This window comes from Atractosteus spatula, chromosome 11, assembly GCF_055471065.1.
Source record: "Atractosteus spatula isolate fAtrSpa1 chromosome 11, fAtrSpa1.hap1, whole genome shotgun sequence".
NCBI classification, from domain to species: domain Eukaryota; kingdom Metazoa; phylum Chordata; class Actinopteri; order Semionotiformes; family Lepisosteidae; genus Atractosteus; species Atractosteus spatula.
In genome coordinates, this window is record NC_142716.1 from 5202992 (window position 1) to 5220872 (window position 17881).

Genomic DNA, 17881 nt, shown 5'->3' on the forward strand with positions numbered 1-17881 from the left:
TTGGGAACATCCTGTCGAGGTATCTCGGATAAGGTTGAGACATCTGTAAAACATTTTTTGTCCTGTTAAATTTGTTGTAGCCATGCAAAATAGAGCTGTGCACATGTTTCATTTGACAAGAAATGGAGATACTTGTGGTGATTCTCTCATTCCCTTCTGCTCTGTTCTTTGCTTTACTGTCATAAATTGCAGTTTAGACATGATTACATTTAATGACACAAACCGGTTTTGAGACGTGTGTGTGTATTTATATACTGTTGCATGTCTAGAACGATTTTTCAGGTGCTTTGTGTTGAGTGTTTCTTGTATTTGTATTTTTTATGGTGATGAAAAAGACAAATGACCATACAGTTTTATCTGATTTATAAATTAATGGCAGGCAAATTTTGACCAGAAGTTTTAAGTGATTCCTTATGGGTCAGGAGTTGGGTTTTTGTTCCACCAGCCTTGAAGATGATGCTGCTAGTTTTAAAATGGATTTGCATTCCTGCCACAAATGAAGAAAGCTTGAAATTGGGCGTTTTCGAGTTCTCGAGAGTCGAGAAAGTTTTTGTCGAAGAGGGGGGAAAGGAGGCTCCGGTTTTAGTTTGCTGGCATGGCTTGTAGACGGACATCTTTAACGGGTTAAGAGTTTAATTTCGGGGTTCACATTCAGCCCTTGAGGAAAGCGGGGTGGTTCAGATAAGGGTTAGTGCAGGGTGCAGGATTTCCAGTTGCTGTGCATCTCGTTTTCGGCAGCAATAACAAAAAAAAAATAACAAAGCAGTTTCACAGCTATAGGCTTCCTGGGATACTTGCTTATCGGCACTCAATTAATGCACAGTAAGACTCTGCATTCACTGTTGGTTGACACCCCTGCTCCCTCTCAATCAGGCTGTGATGAGGACGATAATAGTGTCCTCATTGTTATGGGGCGCAAGCCGGTAATAAATTAATGAATCAAAAAGCGCTAGAACCGTGCGGTAGCTAATCCGAAAACTGGAATGGTGGGGGTGATGCAATGTTAAATCAATAGAGGACTGTAGATCAGCGCTCCATCTGGCCGGAAAATTACCGAATCGCCATAAGCATCGCACCGGTGCAGTGCCGGACAATCAATGGTAGGGATATTGATTTAGTTATTACAAGTTCATATGCTGTAGACAGTGTTAAATATACATTTACTAGCAGAAACATTAATCAAAGGATATTTAGTAGGATATACAGAGGAGATCTAAGGAGCAGACAGCAGAGTGAAAACTGTTTATCAGGGGGGCCCTACTGGGATTGCAGGCCTGAGAGATGTGTTAGCAAAGGAGGATCTGCCACCAGGTCCCAGGGGTGGGGCATAAATCAAAGATGCACAGGAAAGCTAGACCTCATCGTGGAGACTCAGAGCAAACGTGAAGGAGCAGCACCGTCATGTAGTTTTGCTGGAAAATACAGGGTTCGTCAAAATGCCGTCGACGACTTTGACGGCTTATTACAAATGAATTACATGGCTTACTGTGGCAAAAACAAGGTTTCAAGCGAAAGCATAAATATCAAAGTTTCTAACAGTTACCTTACAATCCTCCGCCATCCGTGGAGGGGAAAACAAAACTTTAGTAAAATAGTCATTTATACTTGTCGACAACATTGTGACTAACCCTGTATATTAAGATTTTGTTAGATGTTTTATTGGCGTTGTCCAGTTGTATCAGCAAGCCTCCTAAAGATATTTCTATATGATATCCACCAGGAGGGACATTTTGCATGATTTTCAATAAATGTGTGTTACTGTAGTATTTAAGTATACTATGGTGAATGAAGTTTTATTGTCACTGTTCATTGCAGTGATTGACTTGCTACTACTTTTACAAAATGTTTTATAAAGTCAATAACAGACAAGACTGGACTGGAAAATGACTGTAGTACCCGTTCACTCAAACTAGCATTAACGGAAAGTCAAAAAGACTTGGATAAAATTCAAGATGGGGAACCAGATTTTATGTAATGCACACAACTGCAGAGTGTTACATGCTGGTTGCGAAACATGAACTGTAGATATACGATGGGAGACACTCAGTCTAAAGAAGCTACTTGTGAAAAAGATATTGGTGTCTGTTGCCTATGACCGTCCTTTTTCCGGCTGTGCTGAAGCAATAAAATAAATGTTAGGATATCTAGTGTTAAGGTATAAAATTTAAATCAAGGGATGTGAGTGCATTGTACAATTTCAATGCAACTAGTAAAATGTCAATTAGAATATTGTGTGTGTTTTTGGATATCGTGTTATAAAAAAGATATTGCTGCTCTGGTATCAGTCCAAAGAAAGAATGAGCAGGCACATTTTGAGGCTTAGACAAATGTCCAGGACTGACTGGCTTAAAGAACTGAATCATTTTAATGTTGGAGTGCATTGGGCTTCTTCAAAATCATCAGTGAAAGACTACCCAAGGGGGGAAAGTAGAAACTATAGAGGAGGTGCATTAAAAACCAAGAACAGAAAGGGGTCTTTTCACAAAGGGTGGTGGGGGTATGCAACAGGCATACATAGCACTGGTGTTAAAGTCAATATCCAGGGTTCTTTCAATAAATATTTATATGACACCCTCAAAATAGTTACTAACAACCTAATGAGCTAGTTAGGCAGATTTCCCCTGTGGGGCACCAGTCTGCTCTTCTCAGTCTGGCTCCTCTTCCTGCATGAAAGCCAGGTGCTGGGTGGTGACATTCTGTGATCTAAATGCCAGCCCTTATCTCTTTCTAAATTGAGGGAGAAGCTGGTGGAGCACTGTACCGCCTCTGAGAGATTGTCCACGGCCCCCCTTTCCATCTTAAAAGGGAACACAGATGAACTGTACTGTTACTGTACCTAGCATAAACTGTACCTTCCAGATATTGTCAGTTTATAAAACACCGCAGCATCCACACACAGAAATGAATGCAATATGAAGATTAAGATGATAAGCCATTGCTGGCCTGATTTAAAAGAAACCTAGCTCAGTGTTGCTGGCTGAAATTAGCTGTGTGTGTTGAGGGGGCAGAGACGCTGCACATAATCCAAACTGACCCACGATGTCAGAATCTGGCCGTTCCAATGGTACAGGTCCAGCGGTTTCTAGGAAGCACGTGCGGACGGTGGCTTGGAACCATGCGTGCTCATCGGTAGCAGTAGATTGCGTTTGCGCCCGGGGGGGTGAAGGAAGACCAGCAGTTTGCGAGCGCCGTCAGTTCTTCTTAACTTGGGTCCAGAAGTAGCAGTAGCTTCCTGTGTGTAAGCCCGGTCTTTCCCTCGCAGGATCACGGAGGACTCGACGGTGACCACGTTCGAAGCGCTAAAGGCTCGTATCCGGGAGCTGGAGAGGCAGCTGTCGCGGGGGGACAGATACAAATGTCTCATCTGCATGGTAAGGTCACGCCTCCTACCTTTCCTACAGAACCGTCTCTTTAATGCAGTTGTCTTAACAGTGTGTTGGCAATACAGGAATATACTAGGGCTCCAGGCCCAGTCAGCAGCAAAACACTCCACATCTTACATGCACAGCAGAAGTGGAGGTATATGCGTAATGATTGCAGAGAAGCAGAAGTCACTGTCCTGTGGCTGATGAATTTTGATTAATGGAATACTTTGACACACTGTGCAGTAAGAAGTGTTGGAATGCACTGTTGTACACAATTAAGCTACACTGTGCTCTCGAGTTTGATTGCCTTTGTGTGTAGTAAGAAGTTGCCTTTCCTGGCTGCTTTTGTTGAATTGCATACTGTTCAGAAGGTGGGCAACAGTGGAGAATAGGTAATACGAAAGTTTAAACAGTGTTTCAGTGTGCTAAGGTCTATGCATTGTTCTCTTTGTTGTTAAAGAGCAGAAGAACGTCTGAGTAATATTTATTTACAGGCCTGGCTTGGTACTGTGACCTTTGGCATTCTGAAACAGAAGCAATTAAATTAGTGACACATCAGTCTTAGCAGGGGCGGTGCAGGCCTGAGGTGAATTTGGGTGTTAGGATATTCATTGTTGCCTGCTGTCCCTGTATTTACTTTAGGAGGCTGCCTCTTTTTTTTGTTGGTATTTAATTGTTTGTGATGGGTGATGTGGGAGTTTTGCTTGGATAGAACTGGGAGTCTGAAGAATGTGTGGGTATGTTTTGCTGTCTGTCTAGAAGAACATCAAAGATGCTAGAGTAACTTCAGATTGGCTTTATGTCATTAAAAACATTGAATAACCCCCAAGGCAAAAAAAGTTACAACTCTTCATTTGTGAAACAGGGTGCAGAGAGTAATTCTTAGTATTTCTTGCAAAAGTTTCAGGGTGTTTTTTAGGACCTTGAGAGTACATTTGAAATGTGGACTTTCCACAGTATCAGTAGACCTTCAGCTCCACCTGGTGTCTGTCTGGAGTAGTGCAGGAATCTCTTGTAGATGGGCAAAAAAGGCCTGATAATTTATCGGATTGTTGGCACTTAGCCCATAAATGAAATGTATGGACATAAATAATTGATTAAAATTAAATGTAGAATTTTGCGTTGCGCTCATTAGCACAGAATTTCTGAAATCCAAGTGTTAAGTTATTAAGGCTTCAGAAACCGCATGTTTCTTGATTAAACCAGAGAGACCATGTTGGAAAGCCAGATATCAGTATACTTGTGTCTCTGAGAAAGAGAGAAACACCAACATGGTATGTATTCAATAGGCAAAGCTGCTAGTAGGTAAAAAAAAAATTCACTCATTTAAAAAAGCTGGAAAAATGTCAACGCATTAACCCTTTTGTCAACTGTAGTAATAAAGCAGGAAGGGGCTCTTTAAACCAGAGATGCTGTATTTCTGTTTGCAGTGTCACTTGATATTGTTTGTGTCTGTGTGTGTCTTGTCCGATTTTAGTGTCCACATTCTCGTGCTCAGTGCTGCTTTTGAATTCCTTCCAGCGGAAGAGATTCCAAACAAGTGCTGAAGACAAGAATCTGGAACCCGAAATTAACAAATCAGAGAGCCGGGGCGCAAAGAGACTCCCGCTCAACATATACTGTTTATATAGAGGATACTTAATGGGGTCCGGTGGAATAAAACAGTTACTGCCACCAATGAGGGTAAGGCTTTCCTAACTCCACACGCACTTGGATGTTTTAAGATTTGTCAGCCAGATTGCAGATTGTGGTCAGTTTTGAAGTCTCAGTTGTTGCCTGTTGAAACGTGGATGAGATATAGTTCCAGGGATTACGTTTTTTTGGCTCATTTTATCCATTCGGTGTTTTATTTTCACAATCGTGGGCCTTCGTTAATGACCTCCGTTTTTTTTCCCCCCCTCCCCCCCGATTCCCAGGACTCCTACACAATGCCCCTCACCTCCATTCAGTGTTGGCACGTACACTGCGAGGAATGCTGGCTCCGGACTCTGGTAAGACACCTTGCTGTTGACTTCAGCAGCTTCGCACACAGCACAAGTTCCACATCTTTACAGACCCGTGTCAAAACGATCACTCGTCGGACGTTTTCTTCGACTCCCGTGAAATATATCGGTAAAATATTTGGGAAAGTTGGTTGCAGGGGACACCCGCATACACCGGGACAATTTAAAGTCTCCCCATTAACCTAAAACACGTCTTGGAGAGAAGTGAAGCACCAGGAGCTCCACTCAGAACAAGAACAAGTTAAGAACGGAGAGCTCTTGGAGGATTTCTCTTTGTGTAATGTATGCAGTAATGACATTTCTGTCACACACGAGGGAAGGGATTACTGTAGATGTCGCACCGCTTCACAGAAATACAACAAATATTTGAAACTGAAGCGAAATTCCAGAACTGCGCAGGGATTATTTTCAAAAGCAAGAATGCGGTCTGGTAGGCAGTCAGGCCATCCAAGCAATGAAAGCTTTAAGCCTCCGAGTAACTTTTCCGGTATCGGCGGCAAGCAGATCCACTCCAGAAGTGAATAGGAATCGTTTATTGTTTTTTTTTTATGTTTAAGGATCCTTCTGTGTGTGTGCTCACTTGTGAAAATAAGATGAGTTTCCCTAAGGTCAGCTTTAAGGGGTGGGCATAAACCCTGGTTTTTCAACCAGTTCCTTTGGCATACATGATTAATTTTTTATTCATAGTTTCCAGTTTGGCTAAGCAGTTATAATAATGCAAAAGTAATAATAATGGAGTATAATAAAAATGCTAAAAAAAAGGGCAGCACAGCAGGGATCTGCTAAAACTCTTGACACCGGTTTACCTTAACAATGGCTGGGGACGTTGGACTTTCTAAGAGTACCTGCATGATTCTATTTCCAGAAGGAAGTGTTTCCTACAGCTGCTTATCCAGTGTCTCAGTGGAAGGTCTGTTCTTTGGGTTTTAGTGCATCTTCTTACTGGAGAAGCCATACAAATGCAGCAACCAATACCCACTCCCTACAAACGAAACGCAGTTACCTGCCACTCATCGATATCCCTGTTGTTAAGCCTGGAATACAACATAATGTCTGTTTCAGCTGGGATAGGAGACTGGGAGTGTCCTCTTGAAATCAAGACAAGCTAATTAGGGGCCAATTTTCTTCCTTTCTCACCTGCTGCCTACTCAAGCATCATGTTATTTTCTTGATTTGAATAAGTCTTCTGTTAACTGTAAGGTTATGGAAATGATCATCTCCATAAGTAGCGGATCATGGGAATGACAGTAAGAGTGTAAGGGATAATCAACTTGGTTTTAAAAAGGAGGTTCTCTGATCATGCAAAAACAATATGGGCACATGGAGCATACGATGTGGTGCCTAAGTATACGATATGTTTTTAAGTTTTCAAAAGGTTTTGAGAAAGTTCCTCATATTCTAATCTAGAATTAGAAATTCTAGGCAGTAGGCAATCAAGATAAACTTGGTAATCTAGTGTAGTTTTCAGGAGAAACCAGATTAGGAAGATTAGGAAACACTGTAGAAGCAACAAGTGAAATTAAAATAAGAGATTTAGACAATCAAAAATAGGCATACTGCTGGCAGATGATATTTAATGTGGACAAGTGCAGAGTATGACATACAGGTAGCAAAATTATAAATCTACACAGAAAATGAGAAATCTTAAGCTTGAAGAAGCTACTTATGAAAGACTCGTTTACTTTTTTCGAATCTGTGACCGTGTGAAGAATGAATGAAGCAAACTGTTGGTATATAAAGCTCAGACGTTAAATCAAATGAGTTTAGGTCACCTCTTTACAAAATGATTGTTGGTCTAGAATTATGCTAGAGCTGAGCAACCAAATCTGTTCCCAGGTTTGAAGGAATTGGTCGACTGAAGCTTCTTGGTCTTGATCAGAGCAGACAGCAAGGGCACCCGATTCAAGTATTCAGGATCTTTAACATGAGCCACAGGTCACTACACGTTCAAACGGAGAACAAGAGGCATTTCTTTGCATAAAGGGTCGTTGAAGTCTGGAATAAGTTGCTCAGCCATATTTCTGAAATCAGTAACTTGATTTTTTTGAAGAAGAAACTACGTGAGATCCTCTGATCAATTAGATATTAACTACCAAACAGGTGGAATGGCCTCTTCTGATTTGTAAGGTTTCTTAAATAATTGTAATTGAAATCCATACATGTCTCCATGTAAAGACTTGGACAGGACTAGGCGAATGTTATGTTAAGACCGCTTATGTCAGGTTGGCCGTTGCTGCGGCCTGTAGTTTATTTGATATGCACAGGTGTGGATAATGAAGTTCATTCTAAAAAGTGTCCAGGAGCAAGATCCAGAACTACCCAGAGGGAATATTTATACCTCCTTAATCCCACGGTTCCACTCCGGGTAGGACTGCATACAAATGATCGTCTTCACTCCTCGAGGCCACTACTTTGGGCAGCATTTCTTCAGGAAGGAGCTTGCAGATCTCGACAGCTACCGTGGACAGCCCCTCCTGAATACCTTAAGCCCGTTAAAAGAAGCCCCAGACTCTTTATAGATTTCTCTGGGAGTCTGATCTTCCTGACTCGTGCCGATCTGCCTTCCCTCGCTCCCCTCTGTTTCTCCTTACTTTTCAGCCTGTCCCCCAGGGAGCAGACTCTTATTATCCGCTAATACATTCTGCTACTACACAAGGAAGCAATTAATAAGAAAACGCTCATCTGTTTCACAGCCCCAGCCGTTTTCCAATATACAATTTATTAAATAAGCTCTTTTTTTTATCACAAAGCCCACTGTTTAAAAGAAAGAGCGGAGGAGGGAGGGGGGTTGTATAAGAAATTTCTGCTTGCTGCAGCAGCTTGTTACTAATGTAGCCATTAAAACATTGCCCGAAGACAGCAATAAAAGCAGCACGCAGGGGCTCCTTGCGTCTTGATCAAAGTAAATGCGTGTAATCTTGTTACTGTTGCCCTTTTTTATGAATTTAATAGAGCGCAGCAGCTGGTGTACGATGAGAGAAGCCCACGCAGTACATTGTTCTCATTAAAATCAGGTAACTCCTTTGTTTTATAAGAAGGAAAGGCTGTAATTTCTTTAATAAGGGGAAAGAGAGACCTTTTCCTTTTCTTGGCCCTTGCAGAAATAGTTGGGGGTTTTTTTGGCCACAAGACCCCAAAGAGTACCAAAAGAAGACCTAGCAAAGGAATTCTTACGTCTCGAGAGTCATAAACAACTAGTTAAAGTCAATTAGGATAATGGAGCAGCAGGAAAAGCAAGCATGAGTAGACAGTGCAGTTTGGTCACGCCTTTTCAAGACCTTTAGGACTGCAGGTAATTTTCTTTAACATATACTTACAAGAGGAATGTCAGGGATACTGTTCAGGTAGTGCTCAGATCATTTACAAAATGTCAGGATTCAGGTTTAAGATGTTGGCTTACAGCTGCTTTTTTAGCCCAGAATGCCTGGGTACACTTTTTGTTTTTTCAAAAATGATTTTAGGATTGCAGCCTCCTCTTCTGAAGGACTAAAGCCTTCACTCTCAAGTACTGGGAACCTACCAGAGACTAATTCTACAATTGGGACTGCTTTCTTAGAAAAGATCCTAAAGGGATACTTCAGTTTCTGTTAAACCTGGTCTAGCAATTGATAATCTTTCATCTCAAACATCGTATCATTTTCTTTTGACCAGTAGGTGGCACTCTTCTCTCTGGATCAGAGCTTGATAAGCATGTCCCCAGTATGGTGACCCAGGACACTGTGCTGCTGTCCTTAACGTGAGACCTTAATCCCAGGGACCTGAATTTCAGTTCCCGATGTATTTGGTCATTAAAAGATCCTACTGCACTTTTCATGAGGGCTGTGCTAATCCTGGTGACCTGATGGCTAAACTCCACTCTGGTCTTGTACAAGCTGGCCTGGTATTGAAGACGTACATCAAAGTCCAAACAACATAAGTGCCCATCTTTTGAGCTTTCAGCAGTAATCATTTCTTAATCTTGTGAGCTTTAAAGTGAACTTGGCATTGCTCTCGTATTTAATTTGAGAGTAATTTATGGACCGACTCCCATTAGAATGCTGTTATTGTGGTCAGGGCTGCTTGACCTGTGATAAATGGTTTCCAGGCTGTGTGATGTTTCCATATGACTTCACCTCTTGTCGTGAGATTCACTTTGTTTTCTGGGTTCACTGGCTGGGTACCTTGAGGCCTGGCAAAGCCTCCATTGAGGTCCGGAGTCACGAATCCTCTTTGCACCTGAGTGCGAGAGCTGCAGAGAGCCCGAAGACCGTAGATCAAGTGTTGGCCAAGCAAGCTGGAGACGGGGTGTTTGCTGACAGATGTCTGCACTCATCGAGGCAAAGCTAATGCTCATTGCTGAGGTCACAACCCCTACCGTACTTTCACACTCACAAACAAAATGAGGAGGCCATTACGTCTGGGGCTTTCCTGGGTTACTAGAGTACGAGCTGTGTTTGGGCAAACATGCAGTTCTCCTGGAGAAGAATTTGCCTCGTTTTATAGGAGATTTAGAAAACTGCATCACCTTAGTTTCAATCATTAGGTCTTTTTAAAGTAAAATTTGACTATTAATGCGTACCACACGTGTTTTATTTAATTCTGAAGCAGAGCTGTCCCTAATTGATAAACCTGTCAGGCCGCTTCTCTGGTCCCCAATGTGGGACCGTGAATGAACGTTTGATACATGTCTGTAGACATTCATACATGAAAGCACATGTCCTAGGCCAGTGGGCTGTAGAGAGGCTCTGCTGGCTGCTAAGTGTTTTCTGGGCTGTGGTGTGGACTAGTGGAATGTGCTGGAAGAAGGAGCCTGGAGTTAAATTCCCTTCCTGCTGGCAATGGCTGTTTGAGTTGCAGAGCACCCTACAGTGGCAGACACGGCGCTGCTGTGCTGCAGCCCTGTTTGTCTGAGCTCGTGTGTGGTAGGAGAGGGAAGGAGAGACCACACAGACAATTGTTTCCTTTCAACTTGTTCCTTTTCCCTTTTTTATTGGCGAGATCTTTATTGGAAGTGGCAGAAATTCAAACAACAGTGAATAAACTCCTGGAAAGGGATATGAAGACTGGAACAGCAACTTGAGACACACGGGGTTTTGAAACAATGAAGTGTTTAGCTCATAGGTTTCCTCATTTTCCCTGGGTGCAAATCATAAACCTTGTGGGTATTTTTGTGTCTAGTGTCCAATTTAATCTTAATGAGCTCCTGCAAATAAGAGCCAGTACACAATGCGTTTCAGACGGAGCTGTTTTACAAAGCAGAACGCTAAGTTGAGTAAGCTTACCAATAAATTTTCTTTGTCTTTTTTTTAGCTTTCAATTAAGATTGGGTATCAGAGATTTATGATGTACACTTGTAATATCGCCTTTCTGTTGAGTGATGATACACACTGTACTGTATTTTCTACCCATCTTAATTTTTTTTATTTTTTCTTAGTCTATGGAGTGAATATTTCAAACCATGAGCAAAGAGATACTTGGTTTTCAAAAGTGACTTGAAAACCTCTTCCTATTGGTAGCAATAACGTGAAGAACCCATCTAGCCCATTTGGTAGCTAGTAACTAATTGATCTGAGGATCTCAACCAGATGTTTTTTGAAAGAAGTGAGAATATAGGTTCTCATTTCTGAAAATCTCATTCAATATCGGTACTCTCACAGCCCTCGTCTATACTCTTGGAAACATTCAGTCTCCCCAAGTCCATACCTTATCAGCACGATACACTCCTTGTGCACAGACTGTCTGAACCCGTTGAGGAAGGCATGAACCTCCAGGAATTCCCTCCTGTGCAGAGCAGGTCGGTGTTTGCAGTTAATCAAACTCCTTAGATGCGATACCTAATGGAGTATCGGAACATATTTAGGCCAAGGTCAGTATGTGTTGCAGGTGGCCTGGCTTTACTGTCTCACTCCAGTTTATGTCCAGGGGAAGGCCAGTGAAATAACCTAGGGTGTTTTTACATTCCCTTTTCTATAAAAAATTGCATTAAAAGCTAAGGCGTCCATTCCTGTTCACATTTAAAAGGAAGTGGGGTTCTTGGGCCAAATGAATCCATTGATTGATCAGTGTTTCTTTTCCACCACAGGGAGCCAAGAAGCTTTGCCCACAGTGCAACACCATCACGTCGCCCGGAGACCTGAGGCGTGTCTACTTGTGAAGGATGCAGTTCTCTGACTGGCCCCCAAAATTCCTTCCATCCCGTTCATGGATTTTCATTTCTTTTTGTTTTCTGTTGTTATATTTGAGGCCAAGTTTTTTTTTTATGTTGTGGCTGTTGTTGGTTTGTTTGCTTTTTTTTTTTAAAAAAAGCACCTCTTAAAACTAAACAAGAGCCTAGACTCTGCCTGGTTTAAGGACGCTACAGGAGGTGACCATACAGAACAGGCCTCAGAAAAAAAAGAACCCAATGACTTTTTTGTGACATGTCCACTTGGAATCCCTTTGCTTCACCTTACTTTCCTCCAGGCTTGCGGTGGTACAGATACCTGGCACTTCCTGTACTCTTGACCACCTAAGATGAAGGTACCACACAGGTACATTATCGCTGCCCTCTCCCCAGTCTTGCTGAACCCTCTGCGCTGACCCCATGCCAGGTGGTTTTTTTTATCCCTTTTGCTGCTGTTTTCCCTGTAAAAACATTCACTTTCCACAACGTGAGATTCCAAAGGCTGCCGTTGAGCCAGAGCATCGATGAAGAAAGAGGTTCTTCTGGGGACGACGTAAGGATGGAGCTCTCAACCAAACTGCTAACCTCGAGACATCCTTGGGATAATCCTGTTTTCTCATTTTTCCCCCTATTTTTTTTTTCTTGTGGTGTTTCAGTGAGTAATTATTCAACCGAATTAAAAAGAATAAACACAACGAGAAGGCGGAAGCACATGTAATATATTCTATGTATGTTTACAATGTTGTGTATAAATGGAATAGAATTAAAACACGCTACACACACATATAATTATGTATTAATAAAGTCCAGTTTTGTTGGGTATGGAAGAGGGAAGATTTGGAATGTGGAGGGGGGGGGGGTAAAATTTCAAAGTGGTAAATAAGAAACCCTCAGTATTTTTTAAACAGATGTTGTCTTCTTGAGGTTGGAGTTGTATTTCATTGTACAGAAAGGAAACCTGATAATAAACAAAGCTACTACTCAAAATAGCATTTCAGAATTAAGTGGTGTACATTTTTCTTCATTGTAAGATTACGAGCTGTAGTTTGGCGGTGGGGGGGCAGGATTTGGAGAGATTAAATACCCTTAAGTTAAACATACTTTTAAGGTGCTACAACAGGCGAAAATGACTTTGTAGATGTAGTGTGCAGATTATTTGTAAATCAAACCCCTGGCAGAATAAAGTAAAAACTGTCAAAAGTTCTCTTTTTATTGGAAAATCAATGTCTTGTTAATGCATTTTAGCCACACTCTTCCATAAATGACCACTTATTTTAAAGATGCAAGAATGCTACAGGTTTAAGGTAACACAACATGCAGACATACAGTGCAGTAATGGAATGAGTCTGCTGTTCAGAAACTTCGTCAGTTTCTGAAGAAAGTTTTTTTTTCTGTGTGTGCTGGTCACAACAGTTTATTTTGCTTATATCATTTCTGATGGAGACATTAAAAAGTTCTGATTCATTATCTTCACAGGATATCTCACCTCTGACCGGTGTGTCACTAATCAGGTTCCTCTTAAAGATTTATTTCAGAGTGTTTTGGGGTGAAACCTCTTGGTATACCTTTATTTTGTGCCCATGTAATTGCATTGTGTATCAGTACTAGATTAATATTGTTACCATTTGCTAGGTAAATTCATAATAGTACAGAACATTGTTAGATTTTCCCTTTGAAAATGACCTTTTGGCTTCTTCTTTGTAAAACAAACAAAAAAATCCTTTATTCTGTCAGGCAGCAAAATCCCAGGATAGAAGTGAAAGCTGAGAAAAAGAGGTACTTTGTAAAGCTCCCCTACTGAAGCCAGCCTGGGTCAGCTACCGTCTACACACAATGGGAAGGAGGTTTTTTCTGTGGTTCTGCAGTAGTTTGCAGGTGCGCTGTCTGCTTTGGGGGTTGCGTAGTTCTGCAGGCTAAAGTACAGTACAAAATCACAAACCTTGGCCTTTTGCGATGGTGAGGCTCTTGGTCCCAGCCAGCGTGGTCACGAAACCACTTGCAGAAGTTCTGAAGGAGCTGTGTAGCGTTTTGTTGAGCAACAGTGTGCTTTGTATCTGTAAAACAATATGTATCCTGTAATAATGTTTGTTTCAATGTAAGCAAAAGAGATCAGAGGTCCATACTGTATAAAAATATATATTTTAAGTATCAGATGTCAAGAAAGGGTATCTAGGGCCTCAGATGTAGCCTCTTACTGTTGTGATTCAGTAGTTGATTGGTCATCCTTGTTACTTGGGGATACTGAGCCCTCACTTTTTCAGACGCGTGTGTATTTGTCAAGAACTTTCAGCTCAGCGATTTTTTTTTTCAAGAATGTTTGGGATTACCGCCCTTCTAATCTCTTGAGATGGCAAAGGTGGCAATCCAAGACGTTCTGGACAAAAAAAAATCAGTAAGCAAGCTTTTAAAACAGGAAAAGGTATAGCTTTCAAAACTAAATCCCACTGCAGCTTAATTTAAAAAAAATATCCACTAATCTGTGGCTTTTTTGTGCTTGTGGTTGCTTTCTTCAATTTTAATGGCACATACCTTTGGGTGGACCACCAAGGACTGACTTCCTGCAAGAGCTGTGAAAAGAACTGGATTTCCAAAATCACATTTGTAAAATTCTAAGTGAATTTGTAACCGAAGTGTGCTTTTCTCCCATTTCATTTTCTGTGAAGATGTACCTTCACCTTTTACTTATATAAATAAAACATTTACTGAAATAGTTTCTTAGCTTATTTAGCTGCATCTTTGTTAACATGGGTGTTACAGCAGTATTTAAACACTCCAGCCTCTTCTGGGGACTAATTGCTAAAAGGCCTTCTTTAGAAAACTTGACAAGTTACAAACACGTATATGACTGAGGCTGGGATTTTGTTTTCTTAGAGTGAGTTGGAAAGGCTTGTGCTGAACGTGGGACCAGATGGCAAACGTTTGACCACGTAAATGTTCACAATTAAAATGTTCACTAAGTTGTTCCTTGATCTCCTTTAAGATTAAGATCTTTTAGTCATGCATTTGCACAGATATCTGAGCACTGCAACATTTGAAAATGTTGGAGATTAATTTCATTGCATTTGGATACTGTGGACCATCCTTGTTTAACGTGGGTCATTCCAATCAGGACTTGGAACAGTGTCGCGGAGCTCTGTGCCCTGTGAGTATGGATTGGCTTGTGAGGAGGCGAAGCGGTCTGGGAAGCTTTTACAAACATTGTCAAATTTCTGATTATACTTGAAAAATGCAGTAGCCCTTTCTTTTTATTTCATGAGAGTTGAGATCTCCTTACTTCCTCTGCCACAATTACTACTAGGGAATTAATGAAACCTGCCCCCAAAGAAGACAAATTGCACAAGGTGGTTTCTCGAGTTGTGTCAGATGATGTGTGTCATGTATATTCTCTGAAATGGTACGTGTCTTTCCCGTTTGTAAACTACATTTGACATCAATTAAAGGTTCATAAATCTTAAGCGCCTGTCAGTGTCTTGAATTTTTTTTTCTTATCTGGTTCTTGATGGGAACTAGCTTTTTTTCCTGTCTGACATCTCATATTTTCCCAGCTGAGGTGAACAGAAAATTTCATCTTTACAGAAACCATGTTGGTATTGTATTATTGGAAGTAAAGTTGGTCCAGTGTCTGCTTCCTTGTCCTGTCCTTCCTATGATACATTGTCTATACAGTATTATTCGTTATCACAAGAGTCTTGGTATATATGAATAGATACTCCAATGTAGCTTGAATGATCATAATCGAGGAATCAGTTTATCAGCTATCAGATCAATGTTCCTTTCTAATTTCAAAATTCTGAGCCTGATACAGCTGGCTGTAGTTCGTTCTAATACTGAGCCTCTGCATTACCATTTTGGACATCAGAGATAAATACGGTCCACTTTGAAATAATGGAAGGCTTTTGTTTTCATTTCATATTTTTGTTTTCAGAATCGTCAGAAAATCGGATTAGCTGGGATGTGAGTGAAACCAGATGCTTGCTAAATACAACATCCTGTAATGCCACCTACAGGCAAAATATGCCCATTGTCTTTGAAAGCCATAAAAGATCACATGACAGTAGTGGTTAGGAGTCCGAAATCTGTTGCAGGTTTCCTTTGACTTCATGTTACCTGGGATATCACTGTTAACAGTAGGAGAGGGCAGGAATAAGGAGTAGGAATTGTAACAAGTTGACAAGTGAAAGATTGTCATCAGAGCTGAGTTCAAGTGTTTTAAGTTATCAATTTTTCCGGGACGTTCAAAGCATCAACTCTTAAAGACAAGCACCCGGTGTTCGTAAGTACTGGCAGATGCTAATAAAACAGCAATAAATATGTAAAGTCAACAGGAAGTTGTAGACATTTCCTTAAAAAGCTTCCATACAGCCTTTCCTGGGAGTATGCTGGAGCTGACGTTTTTGCCATTTCTGGGTAATGAATATGGGTAATATAAACGATTTTACTTTGAATTAGAGAAATAAGTTCAGGAGTTCAGAGAAAGTTATCTGAGACCTACAGCAGATGGCCCTAGTTGTCATTCCATGGTTTCTGGACACCAGTGGTAGCTGCTAGTCAGTGCAGCCCACTGCCTCTATTATAATCCATGTCGATGCTTATTAAAATTTAAAGAGTAAAGACCTACATCAGAGATGTGTGGTAAACATGAAGTATTGCATTCAGCCAGTCAAATGTCATCAATTACATATGAAAGGTTACAAATGAGAAGAGGTCATTCAACCTCTCTTACTTGTTTAGTTGCATTGCTAGCAGTTGGATCAATTAAGCTACTAGCAACGAGATCTTTAGGGAAGTGTTATTTCCTGAGTAGTTCAAATCGAACTGTTATAAACCATCCTTTTGCCTTTGGCTAAGTCTTCATTCCCAGAGTACCACCACCAGAGTGCGGTCAGCTGACGTGGTCCATATTCCTAAACCAGATTAGGATTGACCAGCAAATATGTAGAATTACCTTCAACACTATTCCAGCTGTTAGGCAGAGGTCAAACGCAGAGAGGAGGGGTGTGGAGAAGAGGCAAAGTGTCAGGTTAAACAGGAGGTGTCTATTTAGTTAAATAAAAGAGTAATAAAAGCTGCATTATTCCCCAATCTTTTCTGACAGGAGTTGTTAGCCAGGCCCCAAACTAATCCATAAAATGTGCATTAAGAGGCCTTTGGGTAGGAGTCAGGTTACTGCTAGGCCAGGAGCCTAAGTGGTTTTGGTACCAGAGAGTGGGGTTTAAAGTCAAGGCGGATCTATAGAAATTGCCTTTGGAGGTCAAAGCTCCATCTGATGGGGGAGTATAGAGTGTGGCGCCATTATTGCCAGTTTACAAACATCTTCACAGACTGATCAATAGGACAGGCCTTTCCTACCTTGTTCTGCAATTCCTCTATTACATTGCCTGTCTGTTCCAATGGTAATTTACACCTTCATGTGGGAATTTTACTTCAAAACCCCTTTCTCATCCCTGCCTGGCACTCAGGATATTGCTGGTATACAACTCATTCAATTAGCAGGTCTCTTCCCCCATTGTTTTTTTACACTATTGATCTACCAGCGTGGCAAGCACGAAGGATCTGGTCTGAGGTTGTGGAACAGGACCAGAAGAGGTAAAGTGTGTGCCAAATTTTATTAGGTATGTACTCCCCTCTTCATCTGGACATCTCCCAAAACCCTTCCTGTGTATTTTTGGTTAACTGAAAAACCAATTCAATATACTTCTTAAAGCTTCCTATGTAAAAGTAAAATGAAGGATGTTTTGCATGTTGTAAATGCTAAACAGGAGCTTACACCTCATCCTTCACCCCCACATCTCCCTACACACACAGAGCGTAGTCCATGAATTGTTAATAAAGGAGCAACACTGTTAATAGGCTTGAAAATAAAAAAAGTATTGAAAGTATTGAGAAAATGCTAATGTGTTATAGACAGTGTCAAGAGGCCCATTTATCAAAGGAAATGATTTACAAATCCATATCCAATTAACAAGAATGAATGAGTGAGGGTGGGGAAGGTCAGAGCCTAGCTTTCTTGTGGGAAAAAGGAAGGCTCCCCATTAGGCAAAGACACTTAATTAAAAAGATCTATCCTTCTAACATGTCTGAACGCACTCCTATGAGGAAGCTAGCAGGTTTAGAGGGAGGAGGTGTCATCAGCTGATTTGCTTCTAGATGGTGCCAAATGTGAACATCTATCACTACTTTATCTTGCTGAGGCTTTTACCCAAAGCAACTTACATTGCCACCCATTTATCTAGCTGCGTATTTTATTGGAACAATTCGTGGTAAAGTCCCTTGCTCAACTCAGGGGTGTCCTGGGCAATTCAGACCCACTCGTCCCTGGTTTTTAAACCATGGGCCTAGAAACATCTTGACTCTGATGTTCACCCTGCTCT

General features: G+C 41.2%; 1 protein-coding gene across 9 annotated transcripts in view; it reads left to right on the top strand.

Annotated features, from left to right (window-relative positions):
* The window catches only part of rnf220a (ring finger protein 220a), a 162538-nt gene extending 148317 nt beyond the window's left edge, over positions 1-14221 (top strand). For 8 of the 9 annotated variants that reach the window (XM_088927603.1, XM_088927604.1, XM_088927605.1 and 5 more), the window contains 3 exons: positions 3263-3371; positions 5282-5356; positions 11430-14221. In XM_088927603.1, the coding sequence (XP_088783729.1) occupies positions 3263-3371; positions 5282-5356; positions 11430-11501 (256 nt within the window). In that variant the 3' untranslated portion in view covers positions 11502-14221. Of the gene's footprint in view, positions 1-3262; positions 3372-4886; positions 5049-5281; positions 5357-11429 lie in introns of all 9 variants that reach the window. The other variant, XM_088927602.1, reaches the window with a different exon arrangement.
* The last annotated feature ends 3660 nt before the right edge of the window (positions 14222-17881 follow it).